The 24,015-nt window shown below is 49.6% G+C and overlaps 1 protein-coding gene across 5 annotated transcripts in view; it reads right to left on the reverse strand.

The window, feature by feature from the left end:
• Window positions 1-11,035: 11,035 nt before the first annotated feature.
• NF2 (neurofibromin 2) overlaps window positions 11,036-24,015 on the reverse strand; it is a 71,290-nt gene continuing 58,310 nt past the window's right edge. For all 5 annotated transcript variants that reach the window (XM_019539305.1, XM_019539304.1, XM_019539303.1 and 2 more), the window contains one exon: window positions 11,036-13,199. Coding sequence is in view for 3 of the 5 variants with exons in the window: in XM_019539303.1 (XP_019394848.1) it covers window positions 13,149-13,199 (51 nt within the window). In the remaining 2 variants the exon portion in view is untranslated. The remainder of the gene's footprint in view (window positions 13,200-24,015) is intronic.

Raw genomic sequence — 24,015 nt, forward strand, 5'->3', positions numbered from 1 at the left:
GTGCCTCGGAGATGGGGATCTCAAAGCTGGTGAAGTGTGTGAAAAAATTCAGAGGAGCAGAAAAGAGGGGAATACTGTCAAATCCAGGTTACAGCTGGGCAGAGGGAGGTGCAGGAAAGCTGCAGCTGATTTGCTATAAGGAAATAAATCTTTTTGACACAGGTTTCCCTGGAAGACTCTATGAATGAGCAGAAAAGCAGTAGGTTGATGACATAACCAAGGGCCTGGACGCACAGAACATCCATACTGGTATAAAATAGAAACGGAGACCCAACATAAATCCTAGCACTGCTGAAATTCACTAGAATCCAGTACTTGGTTGCTCCAGGAAAATGAAAAGCAGTAAAGCCACTGGTGCAGGTGTCCTGTGTTTGCAGGTGCCTGGATGTAGCTTTGACCTGTCAATGTACCTCCTGCAACAGCTACCCCTGGTCATCACTTGACTGCATGCCGATTCCCAGCCACGTACAAAACCAGTGCAAGTTCCGTGTGTTCTGTGCCCAGACCCTAAGAAGGTGAAAGCTCAGCTGTGGGAAGGCTGATAAGCAGGCTCCTTTGCTTTCTGTTGACACCTATTTGGCTCCAACACAACACCTTGTGAAGAAAGCACCTTTGCTTCAATATTCAACACCTACCCCCAGTGCCTTCAATCAGGCCTTGTTCTAATGCTTGTTTAGACTCATGCTGATTTCAATAGAAGGCAGCTCAAGCTCTTAAAGAGAGAGAAAATTCCCACTTGCTGGTCTGCCCTTGGGCGCTGCAGCAACAATAGGTGATGTCTTGCCAAAGCCTCTAAAAAATCAAAGCAGAGAATAAAGCCTCATGAATTGAAGTCTTGGTCCAAATCCTATGGAAGGAGCAAACAGGACACAAAGCTGGGACCTTTGCCCTTGTTAGTCACCTTTATGTACTTTCCCTGAGGCCACATAGGAGTACCATGGGCCTGGAACTCATCTCTCCCTGCCTCTGGTAATGCACTGCTGGCCTTTCACCTGGCTACACCCTTTGAGACTACTTGCTGTCCCAGGGATACTCCTGTTTCTCAAGTGAGCAATGATCTCATGGATTCCCAGCAGCCTAGAGACTCCCCAGGACCCAAGCCATTAGGCAGTGCAGGGCAGCATAGACTGTGGTAGTGACAGGCTTGGCATAGGCACAAAATCCTTGCAAGCAGCAGGACCTGGCTGAGCAGCTCTTGCCCAGACTCCTCTACTTAGCATTCGGGCCCAGGCAGCGGCAAGGATGACAGGCTGCCCTGATCATTACTGGTACTGCCATTAATCACTCGCCCCTTCCAAGAGATCCATGGGACCAGGCTGTGTCTCACTCAGAATATTTATTATCCAAGGAGGAGTTTGCCTTTGGGAAACACAAGCTAACCTGTGCCCCAAAGACAACACTCAGCTTCCTCCTGGGGAAATCAGGGAGGGTACTGGTGGGGAGGATGCATCTTCATTGCAATTCCAGTCAGAGGATTTTAGACCTCTAGTGGGTTTCCCACTGTGTCGTGTGCAACGAATCTTCCCCCACTCACTCCAGCCTTAGCTGTGGATTTGCTTTCCAGCCACTTCCTCTTCATGGCTGGGATGCAGGAGGCAGCTTCTCTCTCCTGGGCTAAGTGGATCTTGGCAGACGTGAAGGACATGCAAACCCCATCCCTTCTCCTCCCTTGCTGCCCTCCAGCAAGCTAATTTCTGCAGAGAAATCAGGCTTCTAAATCTGCCCAGTGGGATCCAAAAGGGCACGAGAGGATAAAAGAGGGAGGGCTGAAGATGGAGTGGGTACAAACAATTTAAATAAAAGCACAAGGAGTATATGGGATGGCCCCAGCTCTGAATACCAGTGGGGTGTGAGAATCCAAAGTCACTGATGTATGCATATTGCAGTCAAGATTAAAATTAAAGCTGGAAGGGTGGGGGGTGGCTTCCAGTGACTTTTAATAGGATTGAGCTAACAAAGAGGCTGAACACAACTGCAGGACTAGGGAGGGACCAACAGCAGAGCCCTGGGCAGGAAGTGTGTGATGGAAGGAGCGTGGGAGCTCTGAGAAGGATAGTGCCTGATGCAGCTGAGGATGCAAGACAGGCCTGTGACAACACAGCCATTGCCTGCTTCCTCTAGTGTCCTCCCCAGGACACTAGCCAGTCCAGGATGTGACATAGGTTTGTTTGAAATCTATCAGCCCTTCCACCAGCCAGGATGCCATCCACACAGGAGGGAGTGATGCAGGATTTGAGGTGGGTAGAGCTCCTCTCAGCACTGAGAGGTACCAATCCTCCCATGTGCCTTCAAGCCATATTGGACAGGAGTCTGCTACAGCTTCATGACAGAAGCATGACTCCCTAGGCTTGGCCAACTCCTGCATATGGCTCTGGAGTACCATGGGCCAGTCTTCAGAGCCATGGCTTTAACAGTGAGGTGGAGAGAAGACCCAGGTGGTAGAAAGTAGGTGCTGCTGCTTCACTGTATGTAGCATCACTTCTGTAGGTTATCAGTCTCTAGCCTGGTGCATTTGAAACTCTCTTCATACCCCCCTGGCTCCTGGAAAGCTTTGCCTTTTCCTCTCCATATTGTGAGATAGTAACTGGAACCTCATCCTCTCAACCTGTTCTCCAGCTTCTTTCTCCTTTTTCAGTTCACTTCTTCCTCGTTCTAGAGCCTACCTCTGCCCAAAGCTTGCGGTAGCAGGGACTTCGCTATCAGAATTCGAACCAGTCTGGTTACAGACATGAACCTGAAGACACTGGAGTTGTCTGCAGACTCAGGCAGACTTCACTACACCAAGTACATGGTTTACCTTTGAGATAAACATTTTCTTTATGATGAGAGAGAGAGTGTACACACATATATAGCTTAAACATAACAGATGCTGATGAGTTTAGTTATCTTTGCTCACCCAGAAACACTCCTTACCTGTCAATGTTAGGTAGGATCTTTGGTTGAGGCCAGTTTGTCTTTTGAGCAAAGAGATATGACGACATAAGAGATTTTTCCCTGATCCCTGCACTAGGCTTGTTCACTCTAAGGTCTGAGAACTCCTCGCACAATTTGTGTCCTTAACAAGCAAGGGACAAGAAAAGGCTAAGCCAGGCTGGATCACATGACTTTCCCTTACTGCTCTTTCCTGGTGTTGATGTCTTCAAAGGATCAAGGTAGCTCTTGACTCAGGTGTGAACTTGCCCAGGTAATGAGCATCCTTCATGCTGATCTCATGCAGGCAGATTGTTTTGCAGCACTTTAAAAATAATAGTTTGCTTGGGAGCTGTCATAACATTTTTCAAAGGCTGGGGATCGATCAGGCCGGTTCTTTTAGCACAGTCCCTGGTGCAGTGCTCTTTTCTGTGTGGGTGTTCCTCCACTCCCCCCACCCCAGGCCTGCGGGATATACTTCATTTGCAGCCATGGCTGTTTCGGTGGAATGGAAAGCTTTATTAGGGTTCAATCAAGCTAGTGCCAGAAATGCAGCCCCATAGCTCTATCTCCCCACTGAACCTGTGGGGGATCTATGGTCACTTGAGAAGCAAGCCCTGATGGCAGGCACAGATAGGCTGCTGCTGTGTCCCCAGTATATTGTTGCTGTGCCCCCACCATTTGCAGTGCTGCCCTTCTCCTCTCCTCCCCTAGCCCTGCATAGTTAACTCCTACTTGCAGCCAAGAATTCAGTTCAATTCTGATGAAGAACCTAACTTGGGATTTGCAGAGTTTATAAAAACCTTTTAGTCTTTGTTTACCAGTGAAAATTCCCCAAGATCAGAGACTCTTGCCTTAATCTGCACACACGCAGCAGCCGCTACATTATTTATATTAGAGATATTCCAGCGGCGTAAGGCCTTCTCTGCATTTGATACCAGGGAAATTAGGTCAGCATCACTTTGCCTTCCCTTTATTTTGCAGTCTGTTCTTTATGGAACAGTTTGGGCATCCCCCGCTTTCCTCTTCATTATCCCTTCCAGAATTAAAGTCGGCTTCTCTCCCCTGAGCCGGCCCCCCATTAAAACAAGAAACTAGAGCGCAATCAGCCCACCCACTTCTTCCAAGTATATTATTGACTGCAAAAAAAAAAAGTGCAGCACATCAATGTGACAAACAGAACCATCATTCTAGGACAAGCCCTCGTCAAGAGCTAAATTTAATCTCCAGGGGCTTTGCTGCTGGGGCTGTGCAAACATGGAGCAGATAAACAACTCTGCTGCTGAATTCATTAGGTTACATAGGCAAACACGTGGCTCCCAACCTGCCAGCGCATCAGCGTGATGGGGCCCACGTGGGGCCAACTGGAGGGGTCTGCCTCTTGTTTGGTGGGGTGTGCATGGCCTCCCATCCTCTGGAGCCATGTAAATTATGGAGACCAGTAAAAATTAAGCTTCATTTCTTGCTCCCAGCATAGCTCAGACAGCAGCTGGGTCAAGTGGCTATTAACCTAGCTCTTCAGCAACTCCCTGCGGCCCAAGCTGATGTGTTCAAAAATGGGACACGCCTGCCAAGAAAAGGCAGCTGATTGGAGATTGGGCACCTGCACCACAGCTGGGGGTACACGGGCCACCAATGTGCTTGGTGCTGCGCAGCAAACACAGGGAGATGCTGTCTGGTCCACATCTCAATGAGCTGACAGCTGCTTCTGGGCCAGCGCCTGTGATGCTAAACCTCAGGGCCGTGACAGAGAGCAAAACAACTGTGATCAAAGCAGAGAGAGACCCACGTGTTCCCAGGACTCATCAGATCAGGTTCCGCTGTAATGAATAGCTTCTGCCTGATTTACCAACTTCATTTACAAGACAGAACAAGCCAATCTATTAACATGAGCCATGGGGTTGCAGCCGTGTCTCCTGTAATGAAATGTCTTGGAGCTCATGATAGTACCTTGCACCCTGAAACAGCCCTAAGGTGGCATTTCACATGGATGCAGGGTGCACTGAGCAATTGCTTCACCTGTCAGCAGGGGCCAGGCACCTCTAAGGTAGGTAACAACAGCTGCTGAGTTGTGCCCAAGACTACACAGCTTGTTGTCAAGGAATATGAGATACAGCTGCACACTGAGCCTGGGCTAGCCCCACTGGGGCTGGATACTAAGGTCTCAGGTAGAAGGCACCATCTTCTGCATCAGCTGCTCCCTTACACAATGCCTAAGCTCAGTTGTACTGGGGCTTTGGTTTAGTGTTGGCTGGGAAGGAAGGGCACTGGGAACAATTGCTTGGTAGGCCTGGATCATTGTGGGCTCCCTTGAGCAAGCAGCACCGCAGGAAGCACACTGCAAATTGGAGGGTCCCAGTCTACTTCCTGCTCTTTTCCTTCTCTGGGAGAAAATGGATGGCCCCAGGCAAACAGACAGTGCTATGCTGGACAGTGCATGGAGAAGGCAGAGCCAAGACTGCTCACTCGATGCTGTCCTTCCCTTCTACCTCCAGGTAGCAGGGAAGAAATGGTGACTCTGCAGGGTTCGCTTCCCCTTTGCTGAAAACTGTGGCATGTACAGTTTGTCAGCTCATGCCACCTACAGTTCAGCAGCTGATAAAGTGAGCTCCAGCTCCTGAAAGCTTGTGCTACATAGATCTCTAATTTACTTAGTCTATACAATACAGATCTACCCTGCTCAGGAAGGGGGTACATTACACTCTCTCCTGAGCAGACATGGTGGACATGGGGCAATGCAGTGTACAAGGCATCACCAATCAACAGTTCTTAACTAGGGTGTATAATGTGGGGGGCTGCCACAGCCCGGTTGAAATGCCTCACACATCTTCTGTAAAGGCAGACTGGGGAACAGGTGTGGCTGAAGCACACATTCCTGCTACCCTTCCCTGCTCTGACCCCACACTCCTCCCAGAAGTGGAGCTGTGCCAGGCAGACAGGTCTGTGCCACAGCTTCCCACTTGCGGGAGCAGCTATGGCAAAAGCATGTGCTCTGGATGCAGCCCTTTTCATTGCCCATCTGGAGGGGTTGGGCTGGGTTGAAGGAGCCCCTTGCACTGCCTAGTCAGAGGAGCTTCCTATCCCAATGGCACACGGGAGTTTTGCCCAGGGCACAAATCTCATTAGTTATGCCTCTGCTACTGCCTGCTTTAGTTTATCAGAAAACCCCACTACAGGCAGAAGTGTACAGCAGCACCTGGCTGAGAATCACTGAGGTACACAGAAGCAGCACAATGATGGTTCTCAAGTGGGGAAACTACCAAATTCATACAAAGTTGTGAAAGGTGTCCTGACTAAAACAGTTGAGAACCACTGGCATGGATAGAACAGACAGGATGTTATTCTCTTACCTCCAGAGGTTCTCCAGCATTGGGCCATCCTATAGCTCAGGGGTGGCAAAATATGGCCTGCATGCTGCATCCAGCCCACCAGGCCATTATATCAGGCCCACAGGGCCTCTAAAAAATTCAGAAAATTAATATTTATCTGCCCCAGGCTGCCTGTCAAACATGACAGGAGTTAGGGGCAGTAGGACCCAAGGGAAACCACGACAGGACCCTGAACAGCAAGGCCCCCCCAGGGAATGTGTGGCAGTTTGTGCCTCCCTGTGCCAGAGTGGGTAATTCAGGTAAGAAGGGGTGGAGGCAGAGGAGGACCACAGGCCAGGCCAGCTCTTGCTGAGTCTTGCGGTCCGGCCATTCAGCTGCAAGCCACATGGTGCAGAGCGGCCGGTGGGTGGGAAAGTGGGGAAAGCAATGGGGAGTGTGGAAGCAAGCGGGCATGCAGTGCCCGCGCTGCTGTCCCAGGGCCAGTGCCAGTGCGGCCCAGAGCAGGGTGGCAGGAATGCAGAACTCCAGCTGGCAGGGGTCTATGGAGCCAGGCTAGGCTGCACCAGCAGAGAGAGGGGAGCTGGCCCAGATCCATAGAGCCCCAGCTGGCTAGGACGCCATGCTCCTGCTGTGCCACTGGCACTTGCTCCAGCACACCAGTGCAGGCCCCGCGCTCCTGTCTGGCTGCCGCTGGCTCCTGCACACCTGCTTGCTCCCAGTCCCCTCTGCCCCAACCCCACAGTACAGGTGGGGACAAGCGCGCACAGCCCTGACCCCACGTTTGCCTGTCTGGGCTGAGCAGCAGCGGTGCAGAACGGACTGCTGCTCGGTGTGGGAGAAAAGCACCGCCAGTGGCCAATGCTTCCTGATGCAGCCACCCGGAGCCCATGCAAGGTTGTCCTGCATCTCTGCTGCATCATCACCACCTCTGGGCTATCCTGTGGGGCAGCAGTGGCAGCAGAGAGCAGGTACAGGTAGCCCCACATGGGCTCCGAGCAGGTGCACCAAAGAGCACCAGCAGTGGGAGGGGCTGCTTTTCTCCCGTGCTGAGCAGCAGTTTGTCCCGCAATGCCACTGCTGAGCATGGGCCCCATGCCAGCTCTGGGCTTGCATGTCTGGGCTGAGCAGGAGCAGCTGGGCAGAAACTGCTGCTCCATGTAGGAGAAGCAGCTCCTCCCCCTCACTACTGCTGGGCAGTTTTTGCTGAGGCTGCCGGGAGTCTGCACCGTGCTAGGCTGCGGTATGGCTCTTTCACTGCCGCTTGTGAGCTGCCCTGTGGCCGCTCCACATGGCCACTGCTGCTGCGCTAGGCAGCACAAAGGTGGCGAAGGAGCCACACCGCAGCCTAGTGCAGGCTCCAGGCAGATGCAGCTAAAACTGCCTGGTGACAGCAAGGGAGGGAGCTGCTTTCCTCCATGCCAAGCAGCAGTTTCTGCACAGGAGCATAGGTTCTGGGCTGGCAGGGGCTGTATGGAGCCAGGCTGCACTGCTCAAGCAGGGAAAGAAGCCAGCCTGGCTCCATGGACTTCTGCTGGCCCTGACCCCGCACTCCTGTTGCCCCACTGGCACTAGCTCCGGTGCACCAGCATGCGGCCCCCACTCCCACCCAGCTGTTGCTGCGCTCCGCATGCCTGCTTGCTGCCCCTTCCCCCCACCTGCCACAGCCATTTTCCCACTCCCCCCCTGCTCGCCTGCCAGCAGCTCTAGTACCACCTTGTTCCCAGTTGCATCGCTGGGACTGCAGGAGAAACTGGAACCTGGTGCTGGGGGTGGGGCCGGACATGGAAGCGGCAGAAGAACAACAGCACTGGCAAATGGGGGGAAGTGGCAGCAAGTGGGCGTATGGTGCCCTGGGGACAAGAGAAGCAGGACTGCAAAGCCTAGGCTTGCAGGAGTGCTGGCTGGGGCTCTGCCTGCTGCAGGGGAGGGAGGGTGCAGTGGGCAAACCCTCCCCAACCACCCTCCCCCCACACACTCATAGCCCCCTACAAAATCCACACACACCCACACCACACCCCCCATACCTATCCACCCCCCTCAAATCCCACACAGACACCCACACCCCACATACCCACAAACCTATCCAAAAGGCACTGCATCCAAAAGGGACCTGGGGGTGTCAATTGACCAGAAGATGAATATGAGTCACCAGTGTGACAAAATCACCAACAGGGCAAATAGTACTCTGGCATGCATCACCAGATGTGATGCTAACAGATCCAGAGAGGTGCTCCTCCCCCTCTATCCAGCATTGGTGAGGCCACAACTGGAGTACTGTGTCCAGTTCTGGGCACCGCACTTCAAGAAGGATGTGGACAAGCTTGAAAGGGTACAGAGAAGGGCCACCCACATGATCCAGGGCCTGGGGGACAGGCCCTTTGAGGAAAGACCTTGGGATCTGGGTTTGTTCAGCCTGAGCAAAAGGAGGCTGAGAGGTGACTTGATAGCTCCCTACAAATATGTCAAGGGAGAACACCAGGATCTAGGAGAACAACTTTTCAGAAAAGCTCCCCCCCTACCCCTGAGGAAAACATAGACCAATGGACACAAGCTAGTCAAGAAAAAGTTTCAGCTGGACATAAGGAAAAATTTCTTTTCCATACGGATAACTAGCATGTAGAACATGCTTCCAGCAGGGGTGGTTCAGTTGCCATCTCTGGTCGTCTTTTTTTAAAAAAAGCCTGGACAAACACCTTATTGAGCTTGTTTGAACCCAATTACCTCCTGCAAATGGCAGGGGACTGGACTTGATGCTCTTACAGGTCCCTTCCAGTCCTCCTTTCTATGATTCTATATCCACCCTCCCACAATCTACAAGTGGGAGACTTCATTTTAACCTATTATACTAACACCTCTATGTACACTACACAAACACATGTAAATCAGGACAAAATATTTTTTGAAATGAAATTAATGCGTGTTGTAGTATGTTTGATTTTTAGAATATAATTTAGTATTTTTCTGGTTCCGAGTTGAAAGGAGTACTTTCAGGTGGCAAAAGTCAGTGGTTAGGGAGCAGGACTTCTGGCTCCAAGATATCGACCGGGGGCAGGGCACCTGTCAAGAGGTGGAGCTACCCATGTGGCCCTCAATGACTTGCCAAAACTCGGTAAGTGGCCCTCCACCCCTGCTATAGCTAGTGGATGGCATTGTATCTTGGTGTTGGTAAATGCAGCATAAATGAACTTCCATTCTGGAGGAGCTGTAGTCCTGTCACTCATTAAAGCTGCTTTACAACTTGCTGCAGTATTACAGGAACAAAGCCCTCTTGTATTCATTCTGGCCCCCCACTTCCCCAAAAAAGCCCACAGTGCCTCTTGGAGTGCCTTGAGTTTTTATTAAAACAAATGAGAAAACAATCAATTCTTCGGAACAATCCACGGGAATAGAAAAAGGGCCTTACATACTGGCCCCTGTCCAAGGAAAAGGGCTACTGTATCTATCTGAATTTCAGATGCATACATTCTCAAATAGAAGGTGAGTCAATAAAAATCAGGGACCTTCTCAATTTAAAAAAAAAAGATGTCAGGAAATGATCTGCTAAAAGCCGGAAGAGATATGGCAGACTGAGCCATCAGCTGAACCTCAGGGCCAACACAGCCAGACCTTGCCTGAAGTCACTGCTGGGATGAATGTGATCCTTTAATCCTTTGTGATTAAAACAGACAGTTGTGGAAAGAAAGAAAAAAAAGGAGGTAGGGGGAAGCAGGTTAGTTGTGCTGGTTAAAGTGGGATCATTAGTGTTTTTGCTGCTTGCAGAGTGTGGACAGGTGGGCCATCACTGTTAGTGTTATTGAAGGAAAGTGCTTGGATTTTGAAAGGGAAAAGGGGAAAACACCTCCTCATCCATCTCCATAGGAAATTTACTCCAGTTCCAAAAGTCATTAGCCAGTCTCCCCAGAGCTGCCCAGTCAAACCTCATGCATAGGCAAAACAGACTGCAATTTGTATCCAGCTGAGGATCATGCTGGACTTCACAGTACCGTCCAAGTGCCCAGGCTTAAAAGTCTGTGCAAATGCTGTGGGGAGCAGAGTTTAGGGATGTTAAATGCTGGCAGGCAGCATGTGGGTTGAACTTGCCCCAGTGCATTAACTGAAAACTCTGAGAGAAATCCTGGCTTCCTCAAAAAAAGTGTCATGCTTCCATCGGCTGTAGCGAGGCTGGGATTCACAGCTCTAGCCGTCAGCCCGCTCATGGTGAATTGTTCTTCAGTGCTCCTAGGCTACACCAGGACATGAGCCCAGCCTTTCAGTAAATGTGACTGCACTGTTTCTGGGGTCTGTAGGTGGATGTGAGGGTCCCAGTGGGGACCTGGCAGTACCCCAGGACCCAGAGTCAGACTCTGTAGCTGGAAATCTGGGCATCTGCTCTGCCTCCTTCCCCTGCAAACACTACAAAAAGCAACACGCTCCAAAATAGTATCTTATACACCACTCTGGAAACGAGTAGGCCCAGCACCATGGAGGCATCTTGTGACCAATACACAAGCACACAGGTTTGAACGTGGGTACCAATGGACCACTGGAATCTTTTTAAAAAGGCAACTGAAATGGTAAACAGGATATGATTGCACTCACCAGGTAAACATGGACAGCACTGACAATGGGCAACTGGGAAAGATCCTACTTGTCAAAACTCAAAGTATCCCCAGGTCTGCTATAGATGTGGGACTTCTTTGCCCCTGGATTCAAGGCCAACACCTGGGTTAACACACGAGAAGCTGCTCTATTTGCTCTGGCTAGAAAGCTTTATACCAAAGTAGAATGCAATAATAATGGGACCAGAGGGGTGTTAGGGGACAGCAGCCTCTTATGGGCAGGGAGTTCAGCATGGGTGGCAGATCAGAAGCCATCATTCAAGGGCAGGGCTCTGAAGTTTGTGAAGGGCGATCCAGCCTGGAAGATCAATTGTAAACATGATTCCTAGCACCTATCCATGCACATCCCCCAACACAGAGAAAACAAAGCAAAGGCTGATTGGAGTTAGTCTTGGCACAGGAGGCAGGGGGGTGGCAAAGCACGTGACAGGCATTATTCCTCTCCCAAGGGCAGGAGGTAGCCTGGGTTTGCTCTTTTCAGAAGGTGAGGCCCCCACTGACCTCATCCATTTGGCTGCCTAGAAAGCTACTTCACTCCTTGCACTTAACAGCCAATCCCACCATGGCCACATCAGGACAAATCTCTTGTGTGGCTCTGTGCCAGGGTGGCCACAGGAGCCACAAGTACTCCTAGCATGCTCCTTAAGAGACTGAAAACCACAGACTCTGCCCCAGACAAAGCCACCTTGCTCCTATGGCATGGGCTCAGCAGGATTCAACACCCAGGAGAGGCTACAGCAGCAGAAGTCCAGCTCTCTGTGCTATCTAAGGTGACAAAGGAGCGAGAGCAAAGGTTTGCAAAGAGGCCAAGCAGCTGCAATTCTCATGAACAGAAGCACGTATAACAGGTCAGCTCAGCAGTACACCCTGGGATGTGCATAGGGTCTCCATGATGATCCTGAGAGTGCCATGGAGAAGCAAGATCCTCCCATAAGTTCCTGCCCCACACGTGCTGCATGTCTTTACTGTCGGAGCAGTGCTAGACACACCCAGAGCTGCTCCCAGGGACTTGCCCAAGACTAAGACCTTAAGAGCATCCCTCGTTCTGTGCCAAAAAGCAGCCTTGCAATAGGATAACACCATGCAGCACGTGCAGAGAGCAAATGAGTGGGCAGTGGGATGGGGATCGCCACAGGGATAATACAGACATATCCCTAGTCTAGTATTCTGTCCCCAACAATGACCTGAACCACATGCTTCCATGGAAGGCAAAACAACTCTGTAGCATGCAGCTAAGGGATGATTTACACCCCAAAAAACCTCTCTCTGGGTCCTAGGGATCGGAGCTCAACCTTGTAACACTGTGTCAGAACTGGCTGGTTTTGTATCCAGCTAAAGCCTGCTATGCTCATGGCCCTGAATGACATTTTTTAACAGTTTCACAGACCCATTGCACAAGTTGAGAAGGTATTTTCTTTGGCCAGCTTTGAGCATGCCATCATCCAATTCAACTAACCACTGACTCATTCTTATGCTTCAAGAGAAGAAGTGATCCCATCCTCCCTCCCATATTCACTGCTGTGTACTCACTGCTGTGTACTTTCACTATCTCCTGCCTAAGGTAAACAGTTTCAATTGCTTCACTCTTGCCTTGTACAGAAGCCTCCATAAGCCTCCAATTGTTATCATTGCTCATCTCTGATCTATTCCTGCAAGGTTCTTTCAGAGATGATGCAACCAGAGCTGAGCACACTTTCTAAGGTGAGGCTGCCCTGCTGACTTACAGAACTGCATCACAGCACGCTGTGTTCCCAAGGGGTCCTAGAGGCACTCTTCCCCTCTGAAATCTGGCTGACATTTGTGGTCATCTGGCCAGGAGCAGATGTGCCCCCAGGAACTGCCAGCCATGCCACATCTTTGCTTGCAGGAGAACACAGCATTTGTGGTGTCCCCTGAACCAGGGCTGGTGGGAAAGGAGTCTCTTCCCATGTACATGTTCACTCCTACCCTGCCATCTCCCAAAACAGTCATGCAAGAGTCATGACCAAGTAAAATGCCATTAAAAAGACTGCAGGGGATAGCTCGGCTCTACATTATAAAAGGGAGAAGAGGGCAGATAGTTAAAAACTACAGGGCATTAATATATACTAAGCTAGAGAACATAATGCTGAAATCCTTGGACAGCTGATGGACCAAGTCCATTGCACATGAATGGCAGCATGTCCCAGACTGCACCCAGCTGGTGGGTGGAAGAGCTCAAACCTGGCTCCCCAGCCAGTGGCATGTGCATACGTGTCCTTGGTCAGAGCAGTTCTGGCTGGTTGATGGCTGGTTTGGTGGAAGCAGCAGTGCAGGGTGGCTGGTTCATCTCCTACAGCTCCTCGAAGAAGGCCACACGGGACTTGGTGCTCTGCAAGGTGAGCTGCAAGAGAGCAGAGAGGGAGGCTGAGGAAAGGGTCTGACCTGCATCCCCGCACCATGCAAGGTTAACTTGGCATGTGCCACTGGATGGTACAGACCAGGTGAGTTTGGCATAATAGGTCTGATCCACAGAAGGACTGAGCACCTGGAGCAGCGAGTCCCCCAGGTATCACAGGTACACAGGATCCCCCCAGATCAGGTCTTGCTTCAGGAAAGTAGATCAAGTCTCAAGGAGCCCTAAGTGGGGAGAATAATTACGTAAGGAGGAGCCATCTTCCACAGGCCTGAGGGAAAGCTGAATTTCCTGCCAGCCCAATAGAAAGCAGCAGCAGCTGTATTTAATGCAAAAGTCTCGTCATTCAGCATCCCAGGTAACTAAGAAGGGTGAGCAGAACCCAAAGCAAGAAAAGGCCCAACCAATTAGAGGAAGGAGGGGCTAGAGGACCCCAACATCAAAAGATTACAGGTACAACACAACAAAGATAAAGGTACAAGTCACAGGGTTCAATGGAGGGGAACACTGAGCACAAAACCCCAGACAATGGCCATCCTTCCAGTCCCTGGATCCGGTGGATTCTGCCAGGATGCATGAATGAACAAAAGACGAGGTAAGGCCCCCACAGTCACAGAGAACCATCCCTCAGCCATGGGGTTCTGCACTTTCTCTAGCCATAGCACAGTACATGAGCGGCAAGCTTTACTCTGCCCCACATCCATCCCTCCTCCCTGCCATGAAGGCACCGCTTCCTAGGACAGCAAGCGGGCCTTGACCTATAACCCATCTTTAGTCAGGCTGTAACTGGAATCTTAGCCACTGTGATGTAAACTCCCATCTGTCAGTACATGGCCTGACACCCAACAGCTCTTGTTTTCAAAGACAATTCTAGGGAGTTGTTGCTTGGCATGCAGGACGGAGACTACAAGGCCAGGCAGAGGGAAGCTCTACCATCAGGCTAGCACTCTTCCCAGACCATCTAATTTGACACCTCTGTGAAGGCTGCAAGACTTCATCATCACGCTACCTTAAAGGAAAGGGAGTCACCCCACAGAGAAAGTTATTATACAAGAAAGTCTGGATGAATATGGAGAGAACACTTTAAAGGTAGGGGAGATGAAACACATTAGGTTTGAGGCTGATGGAATTCACAGGCAGCTCTGGCACCTTTCCCCATGTAAACCTGATTTTTACTGGCTACAGAACTGAGCAGGCACCGCTGGAGATGAAATGAAGCCGCAAGTCACCGTGTACCCCCCTCAATGGGGCCAGTAATAGCAGTTCAGCTCTCCCCCCCCACAGCCTGCAGCCTGGATGCTAGTTGCACACACATACCTGCAGGCAGGCAGCTCCAGATAGGACACCCAGGAAAAAATTTCAGGCCTTCCCTTTTCCTCTGAATACTGCCTTAGGGAGTGAAAACACATGGCGGTTTGATCTGCCAAAGAAAACACCTCAGGGGCCGAGTTATTTCAATCGGCTGCTGAAACTCTGCAGGATCTCCACTTGAAGAGGCTTCTGGGTAACACACTCAACAGTCCTTTGAAATCAGGCATTTTTGTTTTGGGGATCTGCTGGTGCAAGGAGGTTGTTTTCAGTCGGGCCTACAACTCAGAATTGCAGGCCTAGGCTGTTTATCACTGCTTCTCCTCTGTGTGGGGGAAGTGATGGAACTGGATTCTCCCAGACGCTGGCCGGTGAAACTTTTAAGAGGGTCTTCCCCAGCAGACTACCACTCTGAGCTGTGGGCTTATGGTGGACTACCCACTCTGCCGTGCCATGCAAGCAATGCCCCTATGCTCTGCTCAGAGAATACCCAAAATTAGCCTCTTCCTGGACACCACTGACCATAAAAACAGGAGAATGATGACATAGGAAGCACCATTTAAACAAAGGTCTTCTAGCTCCACACCTCAGAAATTGAGTCCATCAACCATAGGACCTATTCATTCTTATCCACATTACAGTAATTCCTGCTACATCCTCCAGTTTGGAGCCTTATAGCTGGTGGGTTAAAGATCTCTCCACAGCAACCTCCTTCACAAGAGACAGAGGGGGAAATACTCAGATTGAAGCTGCTACAGCAACACCAAACATTCATGCTGCCATTCCTTCCCCCTCATTAGCATGTGACCTCCCACCACTGCTCAACCCCAGAGAAGACTTCCATGTGCTCCAGGGATTTGCTGTGGAACTTGGTAGCCTATGACGGGGATTTCAAACCAGGGGTACGTGGGATGGCCTTGGGGGTATCCAGCAGTGGGCGCTAGCCTCCACTTCCACTGCCGGCACACTCGCTGATCAGCCCCCCCACTCTGCCCTCTCCCCCCAGCTCATCTGGCCGCCAGGGGACTCCTACCTTCTCAACTGGCCACCAAGGGTACAATGGGTGGGAGGGAAGAGCACTGGGAACAATTGCTTGGGAGGCCTGGATCATTGTGGGCTGCTCTGAGCAAGCAGCACCTCAGGAACTGACTCAAAAAGGTTGAAAACCCCTGGTCTATGAAGAAGGCACAAAATCACCAGATTTCACTGTACTGAAGCCAAGCCCATCATTTTGCCAAAGCTGGTTTACTGCTATATCTTTGGTTCTGCAGTGGGGGCATTAGCTGGATGATTGACATTGTTGTCTACTGCGTTGCCCAGAAGAGGCAGGTAGTGTCCTGCATCTCAACTGACAAACTGCAGGACAAGCAAAGCCCAGAGCCACTGCTCAAGATCCTTGTAAAAGGCATATCTGCGCTGGCTGTTGTCCCTGATGTCTGGCAGCAGAAATGGCTGGAAATCAAGTGAAACAATATAGGGAAATTATAGAGATGCCTGGTTTAGCCCTGGAAGTGGGAAAAGGCATATCTGGTCAGGGATGTCAGCATGGATGGAAGTAGGCTGGCCAGAATCAGCATGCTACCAGCCACTTTAAGACTAGCTGTGCAGATTGTAGACCCTACCTTGCATAGTATTAAGACCTCTTTGGAGGCACCCTGCCACTCTGGGGCATAACAGGGGAACCAGCCTCAGAGATTCCTCCTGGGTTTGCTGCCATGCTAGGCTGGTTCAGAGGCTTTTCCAGTCCCTCCCTTCCCAAGGAAACCATGGCAAGAGATCTCAACAAGCAGCAGGGGAGCAGAGAGGAGCAGCTTTGACAAATCTAGTGGAACTTAGATGCATTCTGTTTCTGACACCTCTTTCATATGCAGCAAAGGATGCTCCATAGCAACCAATTAAATCAATGTAATTAATACAATTACGCTACTGCAGAATTTAGGCTTATTACACTGTGAAGTATATGGGGGGTCCTACCTGTGGATCTTATCCCACTACCACTGAATCCAATGGGAGTGCTGACACTGGCCAATTAGGCACCGAGTGATGTCCTATCAACCCACAAGACTGTGGACAGCTTTTAAGTATGGCGCACTGAGTCACATCCCATAGCCCTGCTCTTGGGACAGTCTTGCACTGAAAGCCATGGCATGCTACAGTGGGAATGAGCTATTAAAATTAGCCAGAGCCAGAGCTGTGCTCCCCAACCTGCCTCTCTTTCCAGGGGAACTTTGGCTCTGTCTGCCTCTCTGCTGGAAGCTTGATGGGAAAATTCCACCGGGATTAAAACAGGAGGGGAAGTGGCAGGAAGCCCTGCTGCAAGTGCTCCTAGTAGGAGGTCTATGGGGAACCCAGGCAAATTGATTCATCACATCACTGCAAAATCCAGGTGCTGTCCAAGTTAAACTTCTCACTGTGGCTGTTATAGTTAACAGAGTGAAGGTCTCGCTACAGTTATATCCTTCAGAGTAATGATCTGCCCATCCTTAGGAAGGAGTTCAGTACACCTCTCCTACCCCACACAATGGGTGTGCAGACAGGAATGGTCAGCACCTATACCCCATCTCTGACGTACAGAGCTGTGGCTTGATTTTCAGAGGTGCTGAACTCTCCTGCTGAAGCTCTAAGAGTCCAGCACCTTTGGAAAAGCAGGCCACCTGGGACTCTCTATGGCTGTAAGCCTTACAGTAGGCAGGCCTTTGTCATACTGCCTGTCATCATCCTTAGCATACCTCTCATCTCCTAGGGCCTGGCAGCTGCTTGTTTGTGCTTGAGGCCAGATCTAGCAAGAAGCTGAGCATCCTTGATTCTTCTAGAGGCAGCAGAAGCTGAGGACATGAGATATGAGACTGAGAGCATCTTCCTTTTTCAAGACTGCATCCTCAGCGCTCTGAAGGGGATAGAATATGTCCACTCCCTGCCTGGGAAGCAGCAGCTCATTCTGTGGTGCTACATAGGGCATTTTAAACAATACTGTCCCGGCAAGAACCACAACTCAATTTTCTTATGAAGTGAGGCACTTGGGAGGAAGGCAAAAGCAACAGTGCTGGCCCCACAAGGGAGTCACAGTATTTAAATGTAGTCATAAAAATGAGTGTCCAGGGATAATTTCTCCCTTCCAAACAGTTGCTGAATCAGTAAATGGGATGGGGAGGGAGCAGAACAGCTGAGGCAGGGAGCACATCAAACCTCCTGGCTAATTGAGAACATTTCATTTCAAATGGATTAAGCCACGTGCCACCAGTTGAGGGGTGATGTTTTGCTGAAACAGGAATCCTAGAATCCCTTCACAATAAGTTATAAGCCCCACAATTCAGGCTGTCGAGCTTTCCCCTCCTCCTGCCACCTGCTCCCATGTCCTTTACTTAATAATTTCTCACAGTTCTATTTTGCTCTGAAAACATGTATTGCAGAAGAAATTTCTGCAGGGGCTTAATGCCTTCTCTTGGAACACTTCCAAGCAGGGCCATGGCCAGGGCTTGCTCAACTGGCAACGGGCAATTACTCCTCTCTGAGGCATCAGACAGGTCCTTGGTTGAGACCTGCCTCCAGGTTCAATCCCAGATGCATGCAAGAGAAGGAAGCAAAATGCTTTTCCCCCCTCACTGAATACAAGTCTCTGGGCCTGACCCAAGATACACACAGGACCAACTGTTAAAATTCACACTGCATGAAGCTGGGAAAGGAAGAGGCAGAAACATCTCATCTAAGAAACAATTATCAAGATTCAGCTGGAATTAACCCTCCTGCAATCCCTGGGCATAATTAACCCTTTTTTAATTGCTAGATAAGAACAACAGAGTGAAGCAGGAGGACACCAGAATTCAGGGCAAACTCAGTCCTGGTTTTCCCAATAGAAACCATGGTCTGCTACAAAGGGCAACTGACAGATATGTGCCTGCTTATAAGGCCAGAGGGTTCAGCTTGGGAAAACAAAGACAAACCCTAAAGGCAGTTTCAGCTTGCCAGGCTCTTTCTTCCTTCTGGTTGCAACTCCTGTGAGGGCCTCACTGTGCCATAATACTCCACTTGTACCAACAGAGATAGAGCAGGGGAAGGGAATTGGCTGACTCTCCTCCCCCAAAATGTTCCCACGGTGCCAGGATGCACCTTGCCTCAGCATAGTACAAATGCTGCATTGAGAGACCCACTCTGCTCCCTGCCGCTTCCTCCGATGGAATCACTGATTCAGCCTACCCCACTTGGTATCACTCTAGTCTAAACCCTCCTGGCAGTGAGGAAATGGGGAAGAGGGGGTCATCAAATCAGGAAGAGGACAGAGGGAAATGGTTACAGAAGGACACTCTCCACTGGGATGCTAACAAGAGGTACTGGCACCAAGAGGTCCCGTGTGTGGAGTCCACATGAACTTTTTATGTTGGCATATGCAATTCCAAGCGTCAAGGAGAGAAGCCTCTCCCTTTCCTCCTTCCATGGCCAGCTGAAGCAGACTGTAGTCTTTTGGTCCTTGCCCTCAGCGCAGCTGTGACCACAATAAAATGCACAACTGCCTCTGAGCGGCTGGTTCTGACCAAGTAAGCAATATTTAACTTTAGTGATGCAATTAACACCTTCCACTATTAGGATACTCTCTTGTGCAGCATGGACAAGAGCAGAAGCAGGCTGGAAGAGGAATGCTCAGGACCATCATTCCGCATATCCCTTGGTTTTGACAGGCCCCCATGTCATTAAAAAGAAATAGTGGAAGCTTGCTAGCTCTGAGAAATGACACCGAATGACAAACTACAGACTCAGTGTTCAGATACTACAGTTCAGACTGACTCTGGGAAGGAAAAGGTGCATCTCCCTAGTTTCAAAGGAGATCGTCATATTTTGACTCAGCTGTCTACTGCTATTAATACCTTCTAATGTGTGTAGTCTTTTCCCTGAATTCTCTTCCCATCTAGTTTCTAGTACATTTTAAACCAACACAGTCATTCATATTTACTTCTTTGTTCATGCACCAGCAGCTGTGCCAGAGCTGAACAACTCTGATTAAATGCTGTTGCAAAGGCAAGAGGCGGAGGGAGCACATAAGCACAGCAGTGAAAGGATCCAGCACAGACACAAAGAGAAAGAAGAGACCTGGTTCAGGACCTTTCACAGGTTATGAGCTGCTCTGCATTGCTCCCTCCATGTACAACAGAGGCATGAGAAGAGGAAGCAGCTTACCCAAGTTCATGGGGCGAGTTAAAGGGAGAGCTGGAAACAAAATGCAGGTGGGCCTGGTTACCATGTTGAGTAGGTCACTTATGGCGGATTCTGGCATAATGGCTACAACCCACTGAGCCCTCACAAAGAAGATTACTCAGCAAGGAGGGCCACAGTCTCCCCTCTCAGATGCCAGCAGCACTACAGACTCCGACAAAAGGGTACCCCGTTTAACGAGAGGAGAAACTGGCCATAAGACTCTGACCTATATCAAGTTAACTGTAACAGCAGGATACCAAAGATTGTTGTTTGAGTGCCCCATCTACAATATGGTTTCTGAGAAAGCCATAAAACCTGTCCCCTTATGCACAATTCCACGAAAGAAAATCCCTTCCCAGTTTATGGTCACACCCAGAAGGATCAATAAGCCTTTAAATATCAGCCTCAGGGATTTCCTAGAGAGCATCACACACAAAGTAGGTGAGCAATTCTGGGCAGGATGGGTTCACTCTCCCGGCAGTGAGAACTTGGGCTGTTAGAGAAGGCTTCAGCCACAATTCCATGCTAGAAAGCTACACTGCAGCATAAGGTCACACTGCCCCATCACTCAGGGAACGAGGACAACTCCTGACAGTCATCACCCAAGACCTCACAGAACTGTAAGCTGCCTCCAACTAGGCACTGGGGCTGATCTGCATCTCTCAGCCAGCTGCCTTCTCACATCCGATTAAAATCAGGTGCCTGAACAGCACAGGAAAAATTAAGTTTGCTCTTGACTGAGCAGATTGCTTCTTTCTGCCACCAATGCTCCAGTACTCCTGGAAGGGGAAAACTTGTACTGTATTTTCTCACATATAAAACTCATACTTTTACACCCCAAAACCAGCTGGGGAAAATCAGGGTGTGCATTATATGTGAGGAAACGGGCTCCCCACAGATATAGAAATTTGCTGAGGGGGAGGGGCGGCAAAGCACCAGCAGCGATAGTTCCTGTACTCCTGGGAGCCATGGCAATTAATGCTGCCACTGCTCCCTCTCTGCCCCTACCCCTGCACCATATTTCTGGGCCCATGGGGAGCTCTTCTCACCAAACATGTGCCAGATCAGGCAACCGCACAGGGCTGGTCCTCGGCTAGTGCGCTGGGTCCAGCCCCACATGCTGGCTGTGGGGTGTGCAGTCTCAGATTTGGCATGACCAGACCCTACACGTGGCTTCAGAGCCAGGGCAGGGTCCTGGATTCACCACGCAGCCCCAGCATCAGCATGCCAGCACTGGGGTTGCATGGCAAGGCCCAATCCTGCACAGTGGCACCAAAGGATCAGGCCCTGCCCTATGGCCCCCACAACAACACCACCAGAAGCAGGCAACACTCAGTTCCACCACAATCCCCCAACATTAGTTACTTACCTGTACTTCAACGTAAGCCTTTTTTTCCCCCCCTCCTTCTCGGGGTTTCAAAAATAGGGTATGTATTATATACATGGGTGTACTACATGCAAAAAAAATATAGTATTCAAGAGCCTGTAAATATATTTGTTATTTCTTTTCCACAGTAGAGAAATTCCAGTCCAGGCTTTGGCTGGCCTCCCTCCCTCCTCCTCCAGCATTGACAAGAAATGCTCAGGTGACTCCGCTCTAATCCTGGCCTGCAGTTTGCTGACCAACATGCCTATTGCTTTTGACAGTGACTGCACTGCAGGGCTGCTCAGAGAGAGCTGTGTGCTTACTCCGAAGTTACACATAGGGACTGCATCCAAGCTGTGCGTGCTATGACAAACCCTGACACATCCACTCAAGTAAAAAGAAAGTCCAGGCTACTGAAGGCTCTTCCCAGCTTCAGCACAGAGGAAACAAGACTCATGGCGCTCTGACTCATCTTGCTGCATGTTGCTGAGTGGCCTGAGGTATTACAGAAGTGGGCTTGGCAGTGGGCTCCTGTGAACCAAGCTATCTTACCTTATTTCTGCTGCAAAAGGGACTGGCTCCAGGCAACTTTTCTCAGGGAAATCCCACCCCTCCTTCTGGAAACTGACTTCACTCTTTCCTTCCCTGCACCATGACTACATTCAAGTGAGCAACTAGCTGTAGGGGATGTTACAGTGCTCAGACACTGTTGCCCGCAAGGGGAAGCTGGGACCAGAATAGCTGAGATTCGCTACTGGTTTTACAGTGCTCCCTATAGCAGCTCTCAGCTGGTATCCAGAGCTGCGAACTCCACCCAGCCCTTCCCTCCACAGCTTCTGGGTGGCAGAAAATGAACTGTAAGCTACCCCCGTTCCCCCATCACTACCCCAATTCTGGAATGCCTGGTACTGAACAGCTGCAAGCTCTCCTTAAAGCATTTCTTACCTCAATTTCATTTTCCCAGTGATACAAGAATAAATAACTATATATGTAACGTAAGGCTGTGCAGGCAAAGCTGAGCGATTAAGAGCGAGTTACATTTTTGTCAGTGCAGAGAGAAAATTGATTTACAAGGCAGTATTATGATAATCTCCTTCCTGCAGCAAGGAGGGTGGGATGGACTCCACAATGTACTACCAGAACCATCAAAGGAAATTTAGAGGGAGAGAGAGGGTAATTAAGCAGTTAGAGCTAAAATGAATCTAGATCTGGAAACGGGAACAGAGTTTCATTCCCTGTGCCCCTCTACTGCAGCTTCTCAGAGCTTCTGCCTTTACCCAGGGAGTCCAGGCGGTATTTCATTTTAAAGCAAACAGTAAGTCCCTCCCACCCAAACCCATTTTACAGCAGCTAAGCCAACGGTGCCAGGGAAAGGACTTCTGCTAGCACAGCAAAAATTACAAGCAATTGAAATGAGACCACCAAATCCAGGTATACTCCCTCCCTGATAATAATGAAAGATTAAGTGTGGCAGGTGGATAGCGAAGGGTATAAAAAACCATACAAATCAGTGTCCAGGAGCTTGTTTCTAGAAAAACCATGCTACAAAACTACTAGAGGAAAAAATGAATTGATTCCTTAACTCACATAATAAAAATGCCCCTTTCAAATAGGGGTAAAAAGAGGGAACAGAGGAGGTTTCTGATTGATGGGATGATCAGATTAACACCTAGATTTTTTTTTTAAACAGCAATTTCCTTACCTATGCTACAAAAGTGCCACTTCAGATGACTACAAAAGAGTTTTAAAATTCTAATTTCCCCCATCATTTCCTTGTTTATGCTGCAGGACTGCCAGCCTCAAGGACAGAGTGACCAAAGCCCCTCAAGGAAGGAAAGCATTCTTCCTCCCCCCTTTCCAACTTGGGTATATTTTCAGGCTGCTGGTAGAAAGATCTACAGTCCCCATCAACTCATGAACTCAAAGTGTTGTGTACAACAAACTTCTGTGAATCTGTGAACAGTCTCTCCTGCTGCTGACATGTCTCTCCAGCTCTTCTCCACATATTACTAACTAGAGTGTTTAATTCCATCCTTACCTCCCTATAGTTAAAAAAAAATGCTTCTGAAGATTTTTGCTCCCCTCCTTGCCCTTTTCCTGCCGTTTCCTATTTTCCTCGGAGAGCATCTTTCTCACTCCAACACCAGTTGGTTCTCTCGGGCATACAGGCCGGAACACAGGTTTTCTTCATCTTCCAAGCAGTGATGAGCACGTTGGAAGGAAAGAGATGGCATTCAGTTTGCACTTTCCAAACACTGGTAAAAGAAAAATTCAGATATCTCCTTGTTTCATTTTCCTCGGTGTGATAGGAAGCAGCAGCTGGTCATTTTCCTTTGGGTGCCTGTTTAGCTTCATGTTCTGGCTCAGGAGAGGTCTAGAAGACAGTGGTAAAGAAACTAGGGCCTTTGTCTAAATATGCACTCCCAACCAGTGCAATCCACAATAAGAAATAAATCTAATATGCCTCTGCCTCAAGGTCTCATATATACACTGCACAGGCATGATTTTCAGAGGCACTGAGGATCCACTCCTCCCTACAGTTACTAAGGGTAATTGTAGGTATTCAGCACCTCAAAATCTGAATCCCCAGCTGTCCTGTACTACTGCTGCCTAAAACCATAACAGCGGAGCAGAATTAACTTCAGGATGCGCATTCCCACACCCCTTACCCTGTCCCCATATGTACACCCTCACCCACAAAATACCCTACACAGTCCCCCTCCGCCACGCACAGCCACACCCCCTCAACTCCCACCATACCCCACACTCCCCCACATACACAGTAGACTTTATTTTTGAGCTATTATGTGATCACCTCTATATACACTATGCAAACATAATTAATGATGAAAATATTTTTTGAAATAACATTAAAATACGTTATAGAAGATGTTTGACTTATAGTATATAATTTATTCTTTTCTGGTTCTAAGATGGCAACCC

This window comes from Crocodylus porosus, unplaced genomic scaffold (assembly GCF_001723895.1).
Source record: "Crocodylus porosus isolate Cpor-Errol unplaced genomic scaffold, CroPor_comp1, whole genome shotgun sequence".
In the NCBI taxonomy this organism is placed as follows: domain Eukaryota; kingdom Metazoa; phylum Chordata; order Crocodylia; family Crocodylidae; genus Crocodylus; species Crocodylus porosus.